At 34.8% G+C, this 22,394-nt stretch overlaps 1 protein-coding gene across 1 annotated transcript in view; it reads left to right on the top strand.

Annotated features, from left to right (window-relative positions):
* Positions 1-9,561, top strand: part of LOC136839379 (fibroblast growth factor receptor substrate 2-like) — a 39,932-nt gene extending 30,371 nt beyond the window's left edge. The window contains exons 3-5 of the mRNA XM_067105297.1: positions 1-80; positions 5,823-6,431; positions 6,479-9,561. The exon at positions 1-80 is cut by the window's left edge and continues 30 nt beyond it. Coding sequence (XP_066961398.1) covers positions 1-80; positions 5,823-6,431; positions 6,479-7,279 — 1,490 coding nt within the window. The 3' untranslated portion in view covers positions 7,280-9,561. The remainder of the gene's footprint in view (positions 81-5,822; positions 6,432-6,478) is intronic.
* Positions 9,562-22,394: the final 12,833 nt, after the last annotated feature.

Below are 22,394 nucleotides of genomic sequence, written 5' to 3'. Positions count from 1 at the left end.
AGACCTACAAGTATCAGTCTATCTTAGACACAAAAATATCCTCAACATCATCTTCGTTTATTTTTGGAGACCCTCGTTGGGTCTGTATGGCACGTCCTTTTTATATGTGCTTTTTTTTTTTAATTTATATTTTTCTTGAATAAATATCTCATTTTTATGTCATAACGTTGTTGTGAATAGATATCATATGTGGCATATGTGTGTGTGCCTGTACTTGACGTTTATCATATTTTACTTGCTTGTCTAGTGTACTTCTCATTTGGATTAAGAGTAAATAGTTGAAGGATCACAATGAATTCGTCCTCGCTTAAGAAGCCCATATTGTTAAATATAGCCAGGTGCCAGACGAGGAAAAAAAAACATATGGCAATTTCTCCGAATCCCATCTCGGTCATATCTGTAGAATTTAGCAAATATCCGATTATTTGAAATGCGTGAATAATTTATATTAGGAAATCTTTGTAACTTGTTTTCATAAAGAAACCCAATCTTTTTAGATGTGTGGGTATCAAGCGTGAAAGATATTTACTAAATGAATAGAAGTATCACGCCTACATATTTTGTTTTTGAAAAACACGCAAAAATCATTTATGCTGCAGGTCATAGTAGATGACGTAGGAATGCTTCACCTCTTCGTGTTTAGCTTTGGGACAAAAAGTGAATGTTAGAGAGTTATTAGAGTCTAACCTTCTACAGATACGCCTACTAGATTAATGAGAAACATTCTGTTGACTTTTTATTGGATCTTTTTTGGCTAATCTCAGAACGATTTGTTTCTTGAGGCAGTTTCGAGATAACAGATTTCCTCAAGTTTGAAATTATATTGTAGGTAACCCCCTCTCATAAGCTCCATACCTGCTGAGTGAAAAATGGTGCCATACAGTTTCTTCAATTTGCTTATTCTCTTTTACATCTTCCTTTCTCCAAAAATTTATAATAATCCTAAGGTCATCTATAGCCCTACAGTTAAAATGGAGAAGGAATTACAGATCAGATCCTTGTTAAAAAAAAATGGTTTGTTCTCTCATTTGATGACAAATAGATATATTAATGGTATTCCGCTCTATGCTGAATTTTACTGTAAAAGCCAGTTCTGTATGTCTGTTTGATCTTAATTTCTCTGGGGAATGTAAAAATAAATTATTTTTAATTTATCAATTAAAAGGAATTATATTTAGTGCTTCTTGTTCAGAGACCAAAATGCTTAAGAGTTTTTTTCTGGTTTCAGGCACAACTGAAAGTTATAATCTTGATGATACTGAACATCTTTCATGGATCAGCATAAAAAGGGCATAACCTGTTTCTTCAAGGGAAACTATTTCTGATCAGAGAGAGAAATATTTGTAAAAACCTAAAGAGAAAAAGCAAGATAGTGGTTACAGGCACATTCATACTGAAACTGCTGACTCATGGATGAACCCTGTTCAGAAAACTTACACACTTACAGAAAGGCTTATCAGCTGCGTGTTGGACTCTTACCATTATCATGTATGCACTCTCGTGCTTCCTAGACTTCTAAGGCCATCATTTCCCATTCAGCTCCTCCTTCTCCTTAATACTTCTGAATCGTGCAGTTTTTTCACCAACCCATTTTCCTCCATTTTTTCTGGACGATGAACAGAACTCTCTCAAAAGACTTACCCACCTTTTCACCTGTCAGCATTTTAATAACTCCGTCTCAGTATCTCTACATTTCTTACCCTTTATACTTTTCTTACTTCATATACTCGTATACTTTGTAAACAGTTTATCTCAACATCTTCAACTTTCTTTGAATTGTATTTGACATCCATGTTTCCATTCCATAAATAGAGGTGGCCGAACAATCCCTTCATAAATTCCTACCGTGGTGTCCATAGACTCAAAGAATTCTCAGTCATTTACTACTTCCTTGCTTCACCTATTCTTTGAATCGCATCTTCTCGCGACCCACCATCATCCGTAATGTTTACTTTTAAATACCTACACAAATCAACTGCTTCCATTTTTCCACTACTGTATTGGGAAAATGGGAGTAGTTGATTTCATTCTGGATTCCATTTACTCTCATAACCTTATTCTTGCTTACATGTGTTGTTGGCTTTTTAACTTGTGCAGACACTTTCAAAATCTTTTGTTAGATTCTGCAGTTTCTCTTTACTATCTCCAATGAGCTATGTAGTACCTGCAGACTAATCATTTCACGATCCATTCACAGTTAATTTTCTTATCCCATAACTTTCCACCTAGATCACAATTTAATATCCTTTCTCAAACCTCTTGCACAACTCCTTCCATAAATTAAACATTTGTGCAGACACCTGGTCTCAGACCCATTTTCATACCACACCAGTCACTTTCCCATGTGCATATTCACATTCTAAAGCATGCTTCACTCACAGAAACTTTCATTTGCTTTTACCTCACATCCTCAATACCATCCACATTTCCCCTATACTGTAAATGCTACTATAAACTTTTTATAGGTCCATGTATACCAAATGCTTTCAAACTTCTCAAGCAGTTTCTTAACGAACACTTGACTCATACACCCTTTTCCTTGTCTAAACCCACAGTATTCCTGTACCATTTGCTGTGCTATCTCTTATTTCCTCAATCAAAATCATACCATACACCTAACAAAAGTGTGGAAATATCATGTCCTTATAATATTTATAGTTTATTCTGTATCACCTTTACTTTTATTTTACAAAGGAGCAATTATTCTTCAAGCCCATTCCTTTGGAACTTTTCCTGTATCCAAACACACCTTGCTCTCCTTGGTCAGTCTCTTAGTCACACTTTGGGATTATAAGATACAGTGTACGACAACATTTTATAATCCCATCAAGTCACTTCCACAAATATCCTCAAACTTCCACACTTTTGCTTTGCACTCAGTTTTGGCTCTCTTTTATGCTGTGCATTCAGTAAATCTTCAAAATGCTCCATTGACCGAGCATACATTTATTCAAACAGCATCTCTCTATTAGTACATATTTTTTTATTTCAACTTGTTCATTAACTTTTCAGCACTTACCTCACATATTTTTTTTATTTCAACTTGTTCATTAACTTTTCAGCACTTACCTCCCTGTAGAACAACTCATTCTCACTGTAGTTCATACTCACTACTCTATTCTTAATACCCTTCATGTTGTCTCTTAATTGATTCAGACATGAGCTGTTTCAAAGTATGTGGTAGGCCATATGCATTCTATTTTTTTTCTTTACTCACAGACATCTTACATAACTTTTATACAGTACCAAACACATGATCTACTCACCATTCTCATTAAAAGACACACTAATCGTGTATCAGTGAAAATCCTATCATGCAACTTCTGTGGAATATAGTAAAATAACTTGCTGTATAATGCTTACAGTATAGTCTATCACCTTAACACTAATCGTGTATCAGTGAAAATCCTATCATGCAACTTCTGTGGAATATAGTAAAATAACTTGCTGTATAATGCTTACAGTATAGTCTACCACCTTTACCTTTATACAAATAAATAAAATGATACTTACTCCATCATTGCAGAATTGCATTCACTTCAGATACCCTGTAGCATCTTGCCATTTGCATCATTTACTCTAAGATTCCTTTATTCATTAACCTTTCCTCTTTACATTTACTTCCCTATAGAACAGCCTTTTGTTTTCCCAAGTTCTTGCTCACCTTCTTACTCTATGTCTTTCTTTTCTCATGCACTTTCTTGTTGACTTGCCTGACCCCCTCCTATTGTACCTTTATATGATCTCTTGTTGCAAGGTATTGCACCTCAAATAATCCTTTTTTTTTTTTTTTTTTTTGGCTAAACCTCTCATTTCCTCATTTTAGTAGCTTCTTACCTTATTTATTCTCTTTTTGTGTGTTCCTGTACTCATAAATACTCCCCAGTGATTCCATAAACCCATTGTCACAATTTAGATACTGTAGTCCTCATTTACTACTTCCAACTCTTTGACTTCAACCCTAGACCAGTTTTCATAATTTTTCCCTAATACTGTATGTCCTTCCCATATCCTTCTTATTAAACTTGTTTGTCTTAATTAATGAGTAAAATGTTTTCAGTATTGTATCCACATTTTTAAATATTTGGTGTGTTTGTACACAGTGGTACACCAACTATAGTATACTGCAATACTAGTCACTACATTTTGAAATCAGACATTGTTTGCATACTTGACTACTGCACTTTTAGCTTAAGATTTTCCTGTCCCAGTGAGAACACTTATGAATGCTAAAGTAGATAACTACTGTATGTATGTGATAAGGGAATATGTTATGGTTGAAAAAAATTATGAGAAATAATCTTTATCCTGAAGCATGGAGAGTTCAGTTTGTTGGATGTTGGATCAAGTCTGCCCTAAGAGTAGTCAAGTTTTTTCGTTATTTAAAATTTAAAATATATATAACTTCACTGGATTTATAGGTGATGTTTACAGTAAATATCTCCTTTGTAGCAATGTTCTTACTGCAGTTTATGAAAGCAGATAGTTGGGAAGAACTCTGAGGACAAGTCTGTTGGTTTATTGTAATTTTTACTTTGGACTGATAAACTTTGATGTACAAATAGAATATGTGATATCCTATATTTGAATTTAATCAGCCAGAATGCTTACTCATATGTTTGCAATTATAATTCGCAATACATATGTACAATGCTTGAAAGCTGGATATTGTACCCATTGCTTGATACAAAAAATTAGCAAAACCAGAATGTTTAATCACCCACAGAAATACAGATATAAAAATACCCATGTGCATTTGATTAATATGAAAATAAAATAATGATAATACTGTAATTATCCTTGAGACTGCAATGGGATACCAAGTGCACTTGATCGGTGTTATGTTCCTTCCTAAGCTAATGAGCGTCTTAAGGTAGTAAAATTCTAATACTTAAGGTGATTAATTCCACTCGACAAGTCTACCACACCCTGTAGTCAGACTTTTGGACATTATGATTTGGGTGTAGTTTGCTGATAATTAGAAAAATTTGGTTCACAGCTGTTTGTCTTTTGATCTTTATTATACCTAAAGGTCATTTAGAAAAGCATGGGAACGTGTATTTTTAAAACCCATTTGGAAGGGCACTGAACATTATGTTTATTATAATACTGTAGTAGTGCATCATATGTAACTTTGTGATATACTGTACATGTAAATACATATGTTTTATATATGATGTTGAACTATTTGGACAGTTTTCTTTTTATTAATATTTTCAAACTTGAATGATATACTCTTAAAATTTACATTTTTTTCACAGTGCTATACATTACTGTATTTACTTGGTCTTATGATTTGTTGCTCTACTGTTGGGGGATGGATTCAGGCTGTTATGTTCCAATTCTTTACATCATCAATGCAGCTGCCAAACACATAAAGATGATATAAAGTGATACCTATTAGCACCAGATTCCATGGGTAAACATAATCAGATATGTTATCAGTGTCATATAGAAGAGAAACATAGGGATAAACCTTGCACCTTCTCCCTGTTTTCATTTTGCTGATAGGTCACAGTGAAAAGAATCCAAATTACTCTTACAGAGAAATTTTACTTGAATAAATAAGGAGGTGCACTATAAAGGAGCATTATGAACTCTGAGATGTGTCAGGTGCTAGATCCTTTACAGCTCTTCCATTAATACACTACTGTAATTTTTTTGTTATTGGTTAAGCTGCAAAGATTGAAGGAAACTTGGGAATTTGCTCCTTCCCCCAAGAAGAATAGCATTATCAAATAAAGTATAATTTTTTAATAGAAAAGGATTGCTGACACTTTTTTCATAGAAAAATGCAATATTAAATGTTCTTGTTTTTTCAGGGCGTGAGGATGGGGTGCGTGCATAGCAGGCATGACATCAATGATCAGCACCCCAACATCTTCCAAGTAGTGAATGTGGATGACTTAGGATACCGCTTCAGTGCTGCCATGCTGGAGGTGACGGATGCCCACTTGGTGCTGCACCAACGTGGGAGAGCAGCGATCCGTTGGCCACTTCGCTGCCTCCGTCGTTATGGCTTTGATGCAGAGCTTTTCAGCTTTGAGTCAGGCCGGCGGTGTCCCACAGGCCCTGGTATATATGCATTCAGATGTCGCAGAGCAGAAGCACTCTTCAATATGTTACAGCTTCAGATACAAAACATCACAGACGAAACTGTGTCTAGAGATATCACTGCCTTTCCTGCGCAGATACATGGTAATGAGGGTAGAGAGCTTACTCACAATGATTCCATCAACAGTGGGCCTGCGGGAGGAGGAGGTACAGATCCTGATGGTTACTTGGAACCTTTACCAAGGCAACACTCACGAGGTATGAACAATGTGAGTGCAGCTACAACAATAGGAGCACCATCAACAAATGTGAATTCCACTGGCATTGTCAGTGGAGGAGGTGCTGTTGGAGGGGTGACAAGTGGTGCTGGGAATGCAGTACCCCATATTGCTAGAGGCAATGCAGTAGCCATATGTGGATTAAGAACGATGCCTTCCCTGCCTCTCCCCCTACACCACTCAGCCCACCTCCTGTCCCTTTTGAAAATAATCATGATCTTAGCCAGACAGAGGAACCTTCTTCAAATATACTCCAGGAGGTGAGAGAAGTCCCTCCTTCCCCCACAGAAACAGTAAGACCTGTGTTTGTGAACCATATAGATAAAGTAGTGACTTATGAAAACCGTCTTGGGAGGTCTACTTCTTGTGGGAATTCTTATCCTGAGAGGTCTTTATTACAAGGAAACTCAGTACAGACTAAACGGCCTAGATCTTATGTGAATGTTAACTCTAATAAACCTCACTTTGAAATGAATGATCAAGTTTATATGAACATAGTTACAGAAATTAGAGACCATGATCATCATGATCATCATGACCACCATGACCATGTGTATGTTAATCTTGGAACAGAGAAAGATGTTCCTGCAGTGCCTCCTCGACTTTCCTTGACTACAGGGTCTGCAGGTTCAGGGTCGTCTCACTCTGGCACTACAACTACAACAGACACTGACCATCAACCATCTCAGTTGAATTACTGTATCCTTGACCTTGACCCTGGATCAGACTCCTCTCAAGCTGCTCCACTCAGTCCGCTGGGATCTGTTGCATCTGGTCCTGAGTCCCCTCGTAGAAAGGAACCTTATGTTACTATTGACTTTAGCAGAACTGCAGCACTTAATACTGCCAAACAGGCATGGGAGGATGGATCAAGGAGGACAAGACACAATTCAACGTTTACCAGTCCAGCATCTCTCATACGGCATAACTCCTCTCTCTCTGACTGACGTTGGGCACTTCAGTGAACTTATTCCCCCACTGTTAGCTGCAGGAGCCTTTTAGTGTTGTTGCTGCTGCTGCTGTCGCTAATGATTGCCATGGATTCTTCTAATACAGCTGATGATGGCTTATTTAGGAATCTGCCTGCCAGTGCTAATAATACATCTCTGTGATGTGCCAAAAAGCTCCCAGGAGCATTATTGTAGCTTAACATAGGTTTTGTGACCTGAAATGAATTGCACTTAACTGATAAGCCTTTGTGTTAAAAGGTTTAACAGTTTTCTTGTTATGGTGAAGATATGGCAGATAATCATATTATAATTGTGATTTTTCCAAACAGACAAATGGAAGTAACTCATTAGCTACTGACTCATCTGCTATTTGCTAGTGAAGTGCCCTCTGGCTGCTGATGATGTGTGATCCTAAATATATTTTTATGTTCATTTTATCCTCATCATATGCCTAATAAATAAATAGTTTTGTCTTTTCAGATTTTGCTTTTACTCTTCATCTTCAGATGTTGAGAGACAGTTTTCAAGTTAAACACATAGGCTGTACTGCAGGTCACACTTACTAGCACTATTTTTTGAGTAAGTATCTGTACTTGTTCCCATTTCACACAGTTAATCCTGTGCTACTGCTAAAGCAAAAGAAGAATCAAATAGCCAAGTAATACTGCCAGTGGGTAGTAACTAGCAGTTCAATAGAACCTTGTAAGTAGTATCAGAGATTCATGTATAGTGGATCACATGGTCTACATTACTGAGATGATATGTTTATTTTAAAAGGTAACAAATTGTTATTTTGGCAATGGATTTGCTCATTGTTCCTACTCAGGAAATCAAAGGAGAAATCTCTCTGTGACTGGAAAATTATTTGTAATTGGCAGTGGCTGAAGAAAGTGTACTTTTGCTGATGCTTTTTTTCCTCATTGGATATCCACATTTTGTTCTATTTGTAACTTGAAAATGATAGAGTTCTCCAAAGTAATTAGCATATTTGTGGACTAAATGAAAAGCTGATAAATCTGTATTTTATGACTCTGATATGTTTCTAGATACAAAGGTTGGGGCATGCAGCGTTTAAATTTTTTTTAAAGGTACAATATAAGGGTAAATTTTTTCTTGTAGAAATTTCATATTCCCAGTAATAAGGTAACATAGCTTATGGAAGCAACAAGAAAGAACATAACAGTACAGTATTATAAAAATAGGTTATGCAAAGTGATTATCATGCACATCAATATAAAATTTTGTAGTGTCAGGTGTAATAGCATCAAACTATTGTATGCTGTTCATCAAATTTCATTGGTACAATTGTCCTCCTTTTATATTCAACAGAATAATCATGTTCATTGTAAAGCTTTAAACTGTTATCATTGGGTAATGATTTTCTAATACACAAGAGTCTACTTTGGTCAGGCTGTAATGATTCACCTCACTAAAATTATGGGTAGGAGTCAAATTTTAACTTTGTGAATTCTTAAATAGTTGTTTCATTTGGGAACAGTGCATATTCATTGCTTATCTTTAAATTTTAACAATGCCAAAACAAAAGGAACTGAATAATTTATTTAGCCCATACAGAGTTTAAAATTCTCTCACTCTCTATCTTTTGGTAATGATAGTCAACTATTTGACTCTTTACATCCTTGTATACTAATGGAAATAAGGCCATGTGAAACCTATGAGTCATGTACAGTATTAATAATTCCTTGTGCTGAAATCTTAATTGACCTATTGAAATGTAGGCCTCCATTTCTATTTCCATTTCTAATATTTGAAAAGAAACTATTTTCTTTGGATGAGGCATTCAATTTCCACTTCCTCTTAACATTGCAGTACAGTAATTCTGTTTTGCACAGAAAGCTGTCATAGGAGAGAGTCAAGTTGCATGAGAACTGGAATTGTCTTTTAAAAACTATTTCCAAATTCAGATGGTAGAACATGGTTACAGAGAGTTTTTGGTAAATAGCATTATAGGGCTTAATGTACACATTCTTAATTTTCAGGCCTCAGAACATACTTGCCAGTGTAAGGATTTTAATGGGAGAATAGAATTTAATTAGAAAACAATTGATACTATTTTGTAGGCTGTAATTGTGGTCATCTTAGTATATTCTGTACTTTTATGTAAATAAACTAATCTTCCCCTACATTCATCTTGTATATATATTTTATTTCTTTACATGAGTCACTAGCAGTTCCCGTTTTGAGGCAATTTAATTAATAATATCTTTGAAAGTATTTTACTATTCATCCATTATTTTCTAAAGGTAAAAAAAAATAAATTTTAGAGTAGTTTACTTTACAGTATTCTGAACTTTTTTCTTTTTCCATAACTAATATGGTTATTTTTCTTCAAGTAGTGTACTGTACTGTAACCATCTTTGTGATGTTTTCATTTTGTTTGGTTTGTTATTTTGACTGCTTTCATCAAAGGCAGATAATCATATAAATCCCTATACACAATTTTATATCTTAATGAATTTCTTTCAAAATATTAAACCTTGTGATTTTAACTAATTTCAGTTGTTAAATGGGTAATTTTGAGATATCTTTGTTGTTTATGATGTTTTCAAGCGTTTGTTTGATACTTTTATTTTGACAAATTTTGTATGAATGCCTTTACCATTGATAATTTATTTAATTACTAGAACTACCCTCAAAGTACTCTTCATGCCGAGTATTTTAATGCCAAACCTTATTCTGATACTGATTTGATGATTATATTTTGTGATAATTGTTTCATGAAAAGCCTAAATATGAAACTGATGTATTGATAGTACAGCGTGTCATTTTTTAGTTATTTTGGTCCTTTATGTTATGAAGGATAAGGCTACAGATGATTCCTTTTGCCAAAGAGAGGTTCAGGAGGAACTTAGTGCAGTGGGAACAATTTGGCTGCTGTAGCTCAACTGAAGCTTTTTGTGAGCTCCCACCCATTTTTACCCTTTAGCTTTTGACCCCCTTCATACAACATATATCTCTTGAGCTGCAAATGATCATGTGGTCCTTCATTAAGACCAGTTCTAAGCCTCTGACTGCAAAGGATTCTGTTGAAACCATATACCCTCACCATACAATCTAACCTTGTCTTGAATGCTAAAATAACAGAAAAGTTGTGTAATGGTTGCCCAAGATATATAGGATTTAATCAGTATGACATAACTAGATGCCCTTATATATCATGAATGTCTGCATCATAAATGTTGAGAAAAAAGGATGCATGTAACTTCCCAGTATAGAAAGGTCCAGCAAATATCTTAGCCAAATGTCAGTAAATGGGAAAGATTAGTTCTCATTTGTAAACAATCATGTCATGATTATAAATCTGCATTGGTTTCATTTCTGTTCCAGTTCTGACTCCAAGATAGATTTTAAATACTGTATATTATTTAACCTTTTTCATGATAATTTGTGGTAGACAAATAGTTTCAAAATCTGAATCTGGACTTGTAGCATGAATGAAGTGATTAGAATCCACCTGAACGTTTTACGATAACCACTGAAACCACTCTAAATAGATTCTCATACATTGGTTTGGTAGTAATGGAAATATCAATTATATACAATCTTGTTATTCCTAATGTTCATTTATTGTAGTGTTTATTAAAGTTTTACATGGAAAATATATTGTTTCATAATGCAGCATGACTGTTTTAATAGTTTTAATACTGTATTTTGTAATCAGAGAGTTTGAGAGTTTTAGATTAAATAATATATACTGCATATGAATGCTACATTATATATGTAATAACTTTTCTGTGTTTTTTTAAAGAGATGGGACTGGTTTTTGCTGCTTTCTTTGTATTGAAAGGAATCCTAATCACAGTGAGAAAGAGCCAGAAGCTTGTTGTGTTAAATTGCCCATTTTGTATAATTTTTTAATATCATTTATGCACAAAAATGTTTATTTGTGAATTTTTTGGTTGACCTAAAAGTTTTTGTCAAGCTTTCTTATTTACAGATATACTGTAAACTAGTATTGTGTGGTCAAGTTTTGCTAACTATGGGCTTTGTGAATAATAAAGAAATTTAATTTTTTATATCATCTGAAGCTTTATATCATAAAGGTAGTCGTCTTACAGATGCAATGTAATCTTTTATAGAGATAACTACAAACAGAGTGTGTCTAGATTTTCATATATATTATTGTCAAATGTATTACTTTATCAACACGTGTATCTCTATTATAGCATACTAAAAGGATATAAGGTTAGACAATTAGCTACAGTACTGAACTAATGTATATTTACACTTGTATCACAGCATTAAAGAACAAGTTTCATATTTTCCTCTTTTACATATTTCCTTGAACTGCAATAATTTCTCTGTGTGATTTAGATTTTCTGATGTCGTGAATTATAGTGCTGTTTTCTTAGCATGATTTTTCAACATCAGTCTTCAAAGTTTCTAGTCAGTAAGTGCAGTATTAATGTTTTTTATTTCTGGTGTATTCTGTGCTTCAGATCGTAACTCATGGTCTATGTGAGCTATTCTCATTATTAAAATAAAAGTTAGAAAAGTTTCAAAGGCAAAACCAGTGTGAAATTGTGGTTTTAAATATTTTCTTTCATAAAGTACACTGTAATTGGGCTGCTTAATATAACTATAGCTTCTGCTTTGACCTGCTTGCAGATAACCAATGGTTAATAGTTTTACTTTTGTTCTCGATTTTATAAATGAAATTTTTCTGTTTCACAATGGCACTCGGATATCATACTTGTGAAGTTTTGTAAAAAAAAAAAAAATAAAAATTACTGTACAGTATAGGTCAAATCCAAATTGATTTGATAATGTTAGTGGCAGAAACATTATGCCTATATGTTTAATATTTTAATTGATTAATATTTTTTTAAATTCATCCAGAGCCTTGGGAACTAAAATAATGATTAAAATTTTCAATTTAATCTACATTCAATATCACCTGAGTTCAACATAAAAGCAAAACTGTTCCTTTAGTATAACTTTAGTTCAGCATATAAGCAAAACTGTTTCTTTCGACACCTGTAGACTTTTTCTATTTTAAAAGTAAACCCTCACCAGATCAAGTTCAAACTGAAAAAAGGAAATTTAATGAAATGCTTTTATATGGATTTAAATATGTAGCTAAGTATTTTTGATATTTTGAAACATTACATTGTAAATACATTATCTTATTTGATAAGGTTGTCTAGTTTTTTGTATACAGTATTAACATTTGTTAAGAGTAATAACAAAGAAGTACATTGGAACTATGAGAAAATTTTGGGGGGGCCTAACTGTGTTGAACACTGATAATGTTATCTGACAAGATATTTGAGACCAGAATGAGAATGTGAATGATTTGAAAACCTTTGTTTAGTAATGAGGACAGAGGGGCTTATAGAAGGACCTCCATCTCTAGATTTCTGTGCTAAAGAAAGCCAGTTTTGTGTCTTTTTTTGTGTTTTGCATTTCAGTTACAGATCATACACAAAAAAGTTAACCCTGAAGTTTTAGGTTTATCATGACATCCTTTTCTTTTTTTAAGGTCGGGATGATAGTTGTACCGATTGATAGTAATATGAATGTAAGTAATGAGTCTTGCATTGTATTAGTACATAACCCATTTCAAAATTTATGGTCATTCTAACCCTTAACCTGTTACAAGCATTTACATTTTTACAATAAGGATGAAGGAGCATTTATTAAATAGGGATGTTCTATAGGTTTTAAAGTAATTATGTGACAAAAAGTGCCTTGCAACTGCAAAACCACAAATATGTTAGGATTACCCACTTAAATCTCATGTGGCGTACATAATGGCACATGGGAATATTTCAAGATTTGTAGCCTATTGTATTAAAAAGAAAGTCATTATGAAAAGCACTATTATGTATGTTATATATGATGAAAAAGTCTTAAAATGTAACAATAGTATTGTAATGTTTTATCTTTTCCTTTATTTCACAGGATGTCAAGACTTGAATACTTTCAAAAGCAAATTACTAGTAAATTTCAGTTGAATTATGCTTTTGGTTTGGTATTATGCATCCCTCATTGGGGATGACAATATGCAATATTGGAATTGGAACTGAAATATAAGAGGCCAAATGCCAAGAGCTGGGACCTATGAGGTCATTCCGTGCTGAAAGGATAACTGAGAGTAAAGGAGATTTTAAAGGTGCAACGAGGAAAACCTCGCAGTTGCACAATGAAACAATTGTTAGCAGAGGGTGGAAAGTCAGATGGAAGAATGATAATATGAATGGAGGTATAGCAAAAGGAATCGAAGGGGTTGCAGCTAGGAGTTGAAGGGCTAATGCAAAGAACCTTAAGTAATGCCTACAGTGCACCATGTGAGGTGCATTGATGGTACTACCTCTCTATGGGGAAAAAACATACACTATTAAAATTGTGTAAGTGTTGCAAATTTAATTTTTTGTAATATACTTCATGCAGGGGTTTAGCAGTGACCTCAGTATTCTAACCAGTGTGGAGTTGAACCTCACCTGGAATGGCTTTCAGTGGGAAATGTATCCAAAAACATTGGAAAATTGAGAAGTTGAGGGGTTATTGTACCCTTTGCAGTGCAAAAATGTGCAGTTTTGGTTGCTAATATCATTGCTCTAACATGACTGAGCTTGTCAGTAATTTATGAGGATGAATCACCGTAAAGTAGACATACGTTAGTTGCTCCAAAGCTTACATTTTGACCCTTAGAGGCTATATAAGAAAATAATGTCTTTAGTATTGTAACAACATGACTGGTGTACATGGCAGATGTTATAATTCTAGATTCTAAGGAGAATTGCTTGGGTATTTACATATAATATTATTTATGTGCATACATCTATGGAGTAAAATGCATTTTTATTCTGTAGGTATCATAGAGAAAAAAATGGTTTCAGTATTGCAGTTTCATCCTAAATTAAAAATAAGACTTTTAGCAGTTTAAGGGTTAAATGACACTTGTCCAAAATAGGAAAAAAAAATGTTTAACAGAGAGAGAGAGAGAGAGAGAGAAGAGAGAGAGAGAGAGAGAGAGAGAGAGAGAGAGAGAGAGAGAGAGAGAGAGAGAGAGAATGAAAAAATGAAACTTAGAATTTGGGCAGTATTAAAAAATCATTCCAGTTTTGAGCTATATGAGCATGTAACATATGTTTGCATTGTACTCATAAATTTTGCAATTAATTAGTATATGATTTTAATCTAGTCCACTTTAAACTGTTGTTAGGATTTGGATGTGTCGGCATAGTACTATATTCTTCTAGTGTCTAGTGTGAAAATGTATGACTGGTGTTGACTGCTAAACATGGATTTAAAAATGAACTTCCCAAATTACTTGAACATTAAGAAATTTAAAGAGATCTTCCCCATAATTTCCCATATTCAGATCAAACACTGAAAGGTACCTTGTGTGTCTGGGCATACGTAAAACAGATACTATTATATATTAATCCTTTTATATTGTGTATAAGAAACCTAAATGGAAATAAATTCTTTTACAACCATACAATAAGTTTAAGCATTTTTCCTTCCAGCAATGTAAATATGAGTGACTGGCTTTAAGGTTTCCATCATGTAAATTCATTCACTGATTTTTTTTTAACTTGTTGAAAGGAAAACCGAGGTATTATCTCTCCTTATAACTTTCTTAAAGATGTCCTTTTCTTTTTATGACTTCTGCTCCAGCCCCTACACCTCAAACCAGCAGCCCCAGTTTCTGGTGATGAACTCTGATCATATGTTGCTTCAAAGCAATACAGTACTGAATAAAACTTTGAAATAGGGAAAGAATATAGAGGCAGTTTCTGTTGATTTATCTAGTGTAAAAGTCTTTCTGTAACAATGTGAAATCCAAATGCCCTTTCATCAAATGAGGTAAATGAAAAATGTTCTTAGTGTAGTACTGTATTGTTCAGTAACAGTGTCATTTGATTCCAATGTCTCTTCTATACTTGTAGATGAAAATGAAATACATAGGCCTATTTCAATTTATGTCTCAAAGCACAACTTCCTTACCTGTACAATGAATTTATGAGAAAGTATATATATATATATATATATATATAGTATGTATATATACAATCGTTATTAGCCATTGAATTTTCAGTGATGAGTATCGTTCATGGATGCCTGTGTGAATGTGAATGATACTGGCTTTGCTCAAGATGGTAGGGATTGATGGAATTGGGTTTTTATATCCATCAGTCATTATTCATAAGATGACTATTTTCCCTGTAAATTTCATTAGGACATGATTTTGACAGCTTAAGTCTTCTTGATATATGCTTCAGTTCTAGGACTGCTTCTGTTAAGTGGTTACTGGGAAATTGGAAGTGTGAAAAACTGTTTTATGTTGATTACTAAAACGAAAGGATATAGCAGTTTTTTCAATTATTCTGTGATGGAGCTGGACTTGGTTTATTACAAAACATGTATAATAGATCAATCTTTGCATTTCCTGTGGTACTTAGCAATACTACAAGCTTGAACAGTTTATCTAATCCCTTTTGTTTTGCTTATGTTTTAGCCATTTTGATAAGAGCAGCCCTAGAATTGTCATCAGTATGAGAAGGGCTTTGTTTTGTGTGTTTGTAAATGATTTTCTAGTTTCCTTTATATAAATCAAGGATAATATGTGCTTCTGTATATTATGAGATACTGTGGCATATTAATACAGTGGACAGGTAGTGATTCAAACTGTTGATGAAGTGATGCAAGCTCTTTGCTGCAGTTACTTAGAAAAGCTTTTAAATGTTACATTGTGTCATCAACGAAGGTCAGATTTTGTTTGGGAAATTGTGTGCTAGTATTATGATGAACTTCATAATACACAAGGTAATAACCACTATAACATGCGTAAGCTATGAGGTTCACAGAGTGTTCTCAGGGCAGGGTTTGGACATAGCTGAAGGACAACATGTGATTGGATTTTCTTAGCATTAGTAACTTGATCATTTTAAATACCTGTTGTCTCAGCTACAAGAATGTTAAAAGATTATTACTACAAATTGTAAAGTTTTATAAGGAACACGTAGGATAGATTTGCACAGTTTTTGTGTAAAATGATTTATGTTCCATGCCTTGATGACATGCAGATCTCATGTAATGGTTGACTGTATGTGATGATGACTGGTCTCTGTTACTGGAGAGAACTTACTGAATGATATAGGAAGTGATTTAGTCCGCCGGCAAGGAGCATTTGTAATATACATATAGTATTCAAAATCTAAACCCCAAGATTTAAAAATATAGCATTGTTTATTTGAAAAAATTTTGACTAGAATATAAAATGTTATTTACTATGGCACTTCTTTTTACCCTTCAAGTATATATATTAATTGTAAGTTATTTTTTGTGTTGTATGCATATGAATATGCATACAGCATATATGGGGTTTATCCAATAAGGGTTACTGTCTTAATTTTTAACATTGGGTTAGATAAAAAATGGGTTACCTTCTTGATTTTATTTAACAATCATTTTTTTATGAGTTTACTAGCCCTGTCACTCAAAGCTGCTATCCATTTCAGTCAACTGACTGGTGTACCATGTACGAATATATAATTCACTACTAGGACAGGCCAGCCCTATGAGAGCTAAGATTTGGACTCAATGGTTTGCTTCAACTGTTTAATGACAATAACTGCTTAGGACAATGGATAAACATTGGGTTGAAGGGACATACCTAGATCACTCGTCTTCCCCAAGGACATGAACTTGAGTCCTCTTTGCAGGAGAGCTTGAGTATGGTAGAGTGGCACGTGGCAGCTAGCAATTCTCTATGGTCACAAAAAAGTCTACCTGCAAAGGGTAAGAGAGGTACAAAATCTGACAATAAGTCACTTGAAAAAGTTTGAGTACAGTACTGGATTTTAGACAGCCCAACACCAAACTGGAAACTTTGGCAAGATATTTTAAGAACTTCTCAGGGGCTGGGAAGCCATAATGCTCAAGATTGACAACTTGCTGAGGTGCCCAGATTAAACTCATGCTATTTCCTAAAGCCTCTGAGGCAGTGTGAGCAGAATTGGCTTCCTTTGATGAATTCTATAAAGTTTTTTCTTTATCACAATTCATGGAGAAAGCGTAGACTAATACTCTGTTTCAGCCTCTGGCATGAATAAACAGGTAGACTTGCATTATTAAATCCTCTACCAAACATGGATATTTTTCAAATGTACAATGCAAGATATAAAGGAGAGAGAAAAGCTTTGTGATAAATTACAGAATGCATTGAAAAAGAATGAAAGAATATACAAAAATTGAAAACATTTGTAAAACTATTGGTTATATAATCATATTGTATCATTTTAATGCCATGCAGAGAGAGAGAAATTACTCAGATAAAATTAGAGAGATCAAGAAATTATTTAGATAAAATTTTAAACAATATTTAAAAATTTATGAGGATTAACTCTGGTTAAAATTCCTATCCCTGGCACAGTTTGGCATGTCGAGTACCTGGCTTCAAGAATGTGGTGTTTTCTTTTTTTGTCATCTTTTCCTAAGATTAAGATTTAAAGAGGACCTCCCTTTAATGTTGGACAAAAAATTTGTCCTCTGCTAAACATATCTTATTGAAGAGATCCTGAACCTGACTTTCTCATAAACACTGAGAAATTGGTTTTTGACGGGTGGTCTCTAGTGTTGCTAAGTTTTGTAATGGCATGCCAAGAATCATTGGATGAATTATGAGTTTGTAAATTATTTCTTAAATAAAACATTTGGCTACTAAATCACTGTACCCTGAAGTGTTATGGCCTAATGTAGTCTCTTGGTCTTGCTAAGCATTGTGACAGGCATCTCAAGATTAAATGGATAAACGGATGTCTCTTACACAATGTCTCCCGTAGGGGGGGTAGTGCTGTCAGTGCACCTCATGCGGTGCACTGTAGACATTACTCAAGGTTCTTTGCAGCATCCTTTTGGCCCTAGCTGCAACCCCTTTCATTCTTTTTTCTGTACCCCTGTTCATATTCTCTTTACATCTTACTTTTTACCCTCTCCTAACAATTGATTCATAGTGCAACTGTGAGGTTTTCCTCCTCTTACACCTTTAAAACATTTCGACTATCAATTCCTGTTTCAGCGTTGAACGACTTCATAGGTCCCAGTGCTTGGCCTTGGGCCAAAATTCTATATTCCATTCTGTTCCTTACACAATGTCTCTTTGTAACCTAGTTGCCAGATATATCACTGTAGCCTGAAGCATTATGGCTGCCTAGTGGTTTACAATGGGTTGATGTTTCAAGAAAGTCAGAAACTGGCTTCTGTGATGGTCTTTAATGATAATGTTTACTGTACTCTTGCTGGTTCATGGTAATTTGTTGTTTCTTGACAATATGATGTTTTTTGCCTGCCCAATGTGGAACTCAGGCTCATTGTCGTATGGTTACTCAGTGTCCTACAGTTTCTGTATGTAGTACAGGTGCTGAATGTACCTTAGGCATTCTACTTCCCTCGGATGTGATGAACTATGGAACCTGATTTTATGTGGTGCCTGGTAATGTATCGTCTTTACCTGTAGTAGCACTCTTTGATGGAAGTATGACTCTTGGCCTAAAGGTGTAGTGTTGTACCTGAGGTTGCTCTCTTGAAAGGGAAATTCATTGCTGGTGTCGTCTTCATGTAGAAGCTTGGGCTTCAGAAACTTGCCCTCAGAGCCACTATACTTGCTATTCACTGCAAGTATGTTGGCTGTCATCTCTGCCTTTCTTCTGTCCCTTTAATAAAGACTGAAAGAGGTACAAAACTTAGCCAATGCCTCTTGATACTGAACTTATGACATCCTCCAGGATCCTACCCCCGAAGGATATGATGTTCAAGGTGGGCAGTATTACAGGCTGTTTTCTCTCCTTACTCATCTGAAATACATACTATAAACTGCATGAACTAGAACACGAAATTTAGGCCAAGTGCTGGGACCTATGAGGTCATTCAGTGCTGAAAGGAAAATTGAGAGTAGAGAAGGTTTTAAAGTTGTAACTGGAGGAAGACCTTGCACTTGCACTATGAAACAGTTGTTAGCAGAGGGTGGAAAGTAAGATGGAAGAATGATAATATGATGGAGGTACAGAAAAAGGAATAAAAGGGGTTGCAGCTAGGGGCTGAAGGGATGCTGCAAAGAGCCTTAATGCCCATAGTGCACTGCATGAAGTGCAATGATGGTGCTACCCCTCCCCCTCCCAATGGGATTAAATTGCATGAAGAATGTTGTGAGATAAAATACCTGTTACATTGATCTCTCTTCTTACTTGAAAGTCAAAGAAAACCAGGGTTTACTTGACCTGGTGCCCTTGCCAGTTTCTTTCTAACAAGTGGATGCAGTCCAAAGTTCAACCAGTCCAAGATAATTTCATTATATGAAATACATTCAACATACAACAATATTAAATGGCTTAACTTGACAACCTAGTTTAAATTCTAAACTCACTGGGCTGGCTGAAGGTTTGTTCTTAATGTAAAATTTTGATTTTATTTTAAAAACTGCAGCTCTTTGAAAACATAATGAATGGATTAACTTCAAATAAAGATTCTGGAAACAAAATTCCATAAATGATGTTTCAATTACTTGATATTTCCAGCTGGTTAAAGTTTGGACATTCACAAAAATGTTCAACAATGACAGTCCCTGCATTCTATGCATACACAGACTGGGTCATGTGAGCAATTCATCAAACATCCGTGGGTGAAATGAGTGTGACTAAGTTGAAGATGATAACAATAAGGTGCTCTATTTGATATATGGGCTGCCTCAATCCAACAGTAAGTTTGATGTGTTTTAATTTATAAATCAGTCATAAAGTCTTCTGTTCATGAAAGATGATGGATTCTAGAGATTTTAAATAATAACTGATAGGAATGAACACGCTTCATTCTTCAAGATATTGCACCCGCATCCCTGACAAAACAAAAAGATAGCCAATCTCTACAGCAACTTTGAACATACTACAAAACCTCCCTCTTAAGTCCAAGGCAAATGCTCAACACAAAATATGGTTAAATCTTAATATAGTAGAATGACACAATAGAGCAAAACTCCAAAATGGGTCATGGGTTTTGAGGCTAAAGGCCAGAAAATTGGAACCTTTACAGTCATTCAGGTCCAAAAAATAATTTTTATACCTTGCTTAACTATACAGCTCATTGCATAAAACTGCAGGAAACAAAAAACAAGTTGATTAATGGAGAATGAAAGGGGGCTTGAAAGAAACTTTGTGTTAATAAGATTCATCTTAGAGGGCTTTATGATTTGAGCCCTCATGCTCCTAAACTCCCTCTTGATAATAAGAGAAAAAGGATCAGAGAAGAAACCTCTTCGAATATGTTTGGTATCCTACAACACAAGAAGAAGGAATTCACTGTGATACACCCTTTATGTGCAAAGCATTTCAATACTGATTTGAAGAAGATAAAGCTTTTCATATCAGGAAGATAAAGCTTTTCATATTAATTTCAAACAGAGAATCACTTCCACAAGAAATAAAAATTTTCAGCCAGTTGCCTAACAACACTGAAGTGGCCAGTAAACCTTGCTATAATACTGTATTGTCTACCAAAACATACATCACTTTCTGAGGAAGGCAGCTTTTGGATTATCATCTGTAATTCATTTACTCTTGAGTTTGCATTGTGTAAGCTGTCTTCCTGCAGCCTGGCACACCTGTTTTTGGCTCTACCACATCTATGGAAATCGTATTTTTATTCTTAGGTTTGATGACAGAAATCTGGCTTCATCCCAAATATTTTTTCCACTTGTTGGATCTGGGAAGAGGCCTTATGCTTGCTGTTTCAACGACCTATGTGGCATCTTTGACTTGGATGACACTGCACCAATCAATGTTTGTTAATTTTTTGTATGACACATCTGAAATTAACACAGGCAACAGATGTAGCATATAAAAAAAGCTATAGACTTCATTTCTTGGTGTAGCATTAAAATGTAATTCTAGGTGGTCTTCAGCAACACAGTAATTTTATTCCAAAAAGAGTGGCAAAAAGCTGCACACATTCAAAACAATCTGACTATCTTGTTTCAGACACCATGAAGTGAACCATCTAAATGCTTTTGTGATTACACCCACTGCTTAGAACTGAAACTTTGAATTGATTTTTGCCCCAGGTATGATTATGGAGCAATATTTCCATACTAGCTGAATGTGTGACAACTTCAGAGTGTAAAAAATTGCTGTTGAGCAATGTTCTTGTATTTTGCTTGTGTTGTATTTTCCTGCCATACATCCACCATTATTATGGGCTTGAGATAAATACCATGTTCTTTCAGTATACAGGCGGTCCCGGTTTACTGACGGGGTTCCGTTCTTCGCGCCAGCGTCGTAACCGAAAATCGTCGTAAGCGGGAAAATCGTCGAAAATCGTCAAAAATCATAAGAAAACCTTACTTTTAATGCTCTGGGTGCATTGAAAACGACGTAAACTGCATTATTATTGAGTTTTACATCAAAAAAACCTTCAAATTATGATTATTCTGCCGTTTTGGGGCCATATTTCTTCCGTCGGATCGGCGTTTACGCGTCGTAACGGAACATGCGTCGTAAGCCAGGAAATAATTTCTGATGAATATATTTGAAAAGCGTCGTAACCTCGGAACGTCGTAAGCCGGAACCGTCGTAAACCGGGGACTGCCTGTACTGTATTAGTTATCAACTGATTAATTTCTATATCTTGTTTATTGTTACAGTCTACCAGCTTCATTATATTTTCTGAATCGCTGCTGCATTTCTTTTAAAGTATGCATCTCAAAAGAAATGTTTGCTCACTATGGATGGAATCTGGTATGGCATTTATTATTGCACAATCTTTGCAGACAGTCTCTTAAGGGACAATTTGTTATTACAATCTGATCATTCTGCAATAAATTTCTTTTGTAAGACAGGGAACAGAAATTGGACTTGATGCTACTCATTTCTTTTCTGACTCCATACTTAGCATTTCTTCTTAAAGGTTAGGGTTCTACATGGAGAGGAGTTCAGTGAATTTTAAAAAGTTTCCATGTTTAAATCTTGAATCCAGTGGGATGAACCAGTAAATGCCAAACCACATTTTCTCCAAGATGAATACACTGACAATGTTTATTAAAAGGTCATTACTGTACTAATAATGGTACATATATACTTAGTGACATAAAGCA

This window comes from Macrobrachium rosenbergii, chromosome 6 (assembly GCF_040412425.1).
Source record: "Macrobrachium rosenbergii isolate ZJJX-2024 chromosome 6, ASM4041242v1, whole genome shotgun sequence".
Taxonomy (NCBI): domain Eukaryota; kingdom Metazoa; phylum Arthropoda; class Malacostraca; order Decapoda; family Palaemonidae; genus Macrobrachium; species Macrobrachium rosenbergii.
Note: the sequence above shows the minus strand (reverse complement) of the source record. Positions and strands in the feature narration are given on the sequence as shown.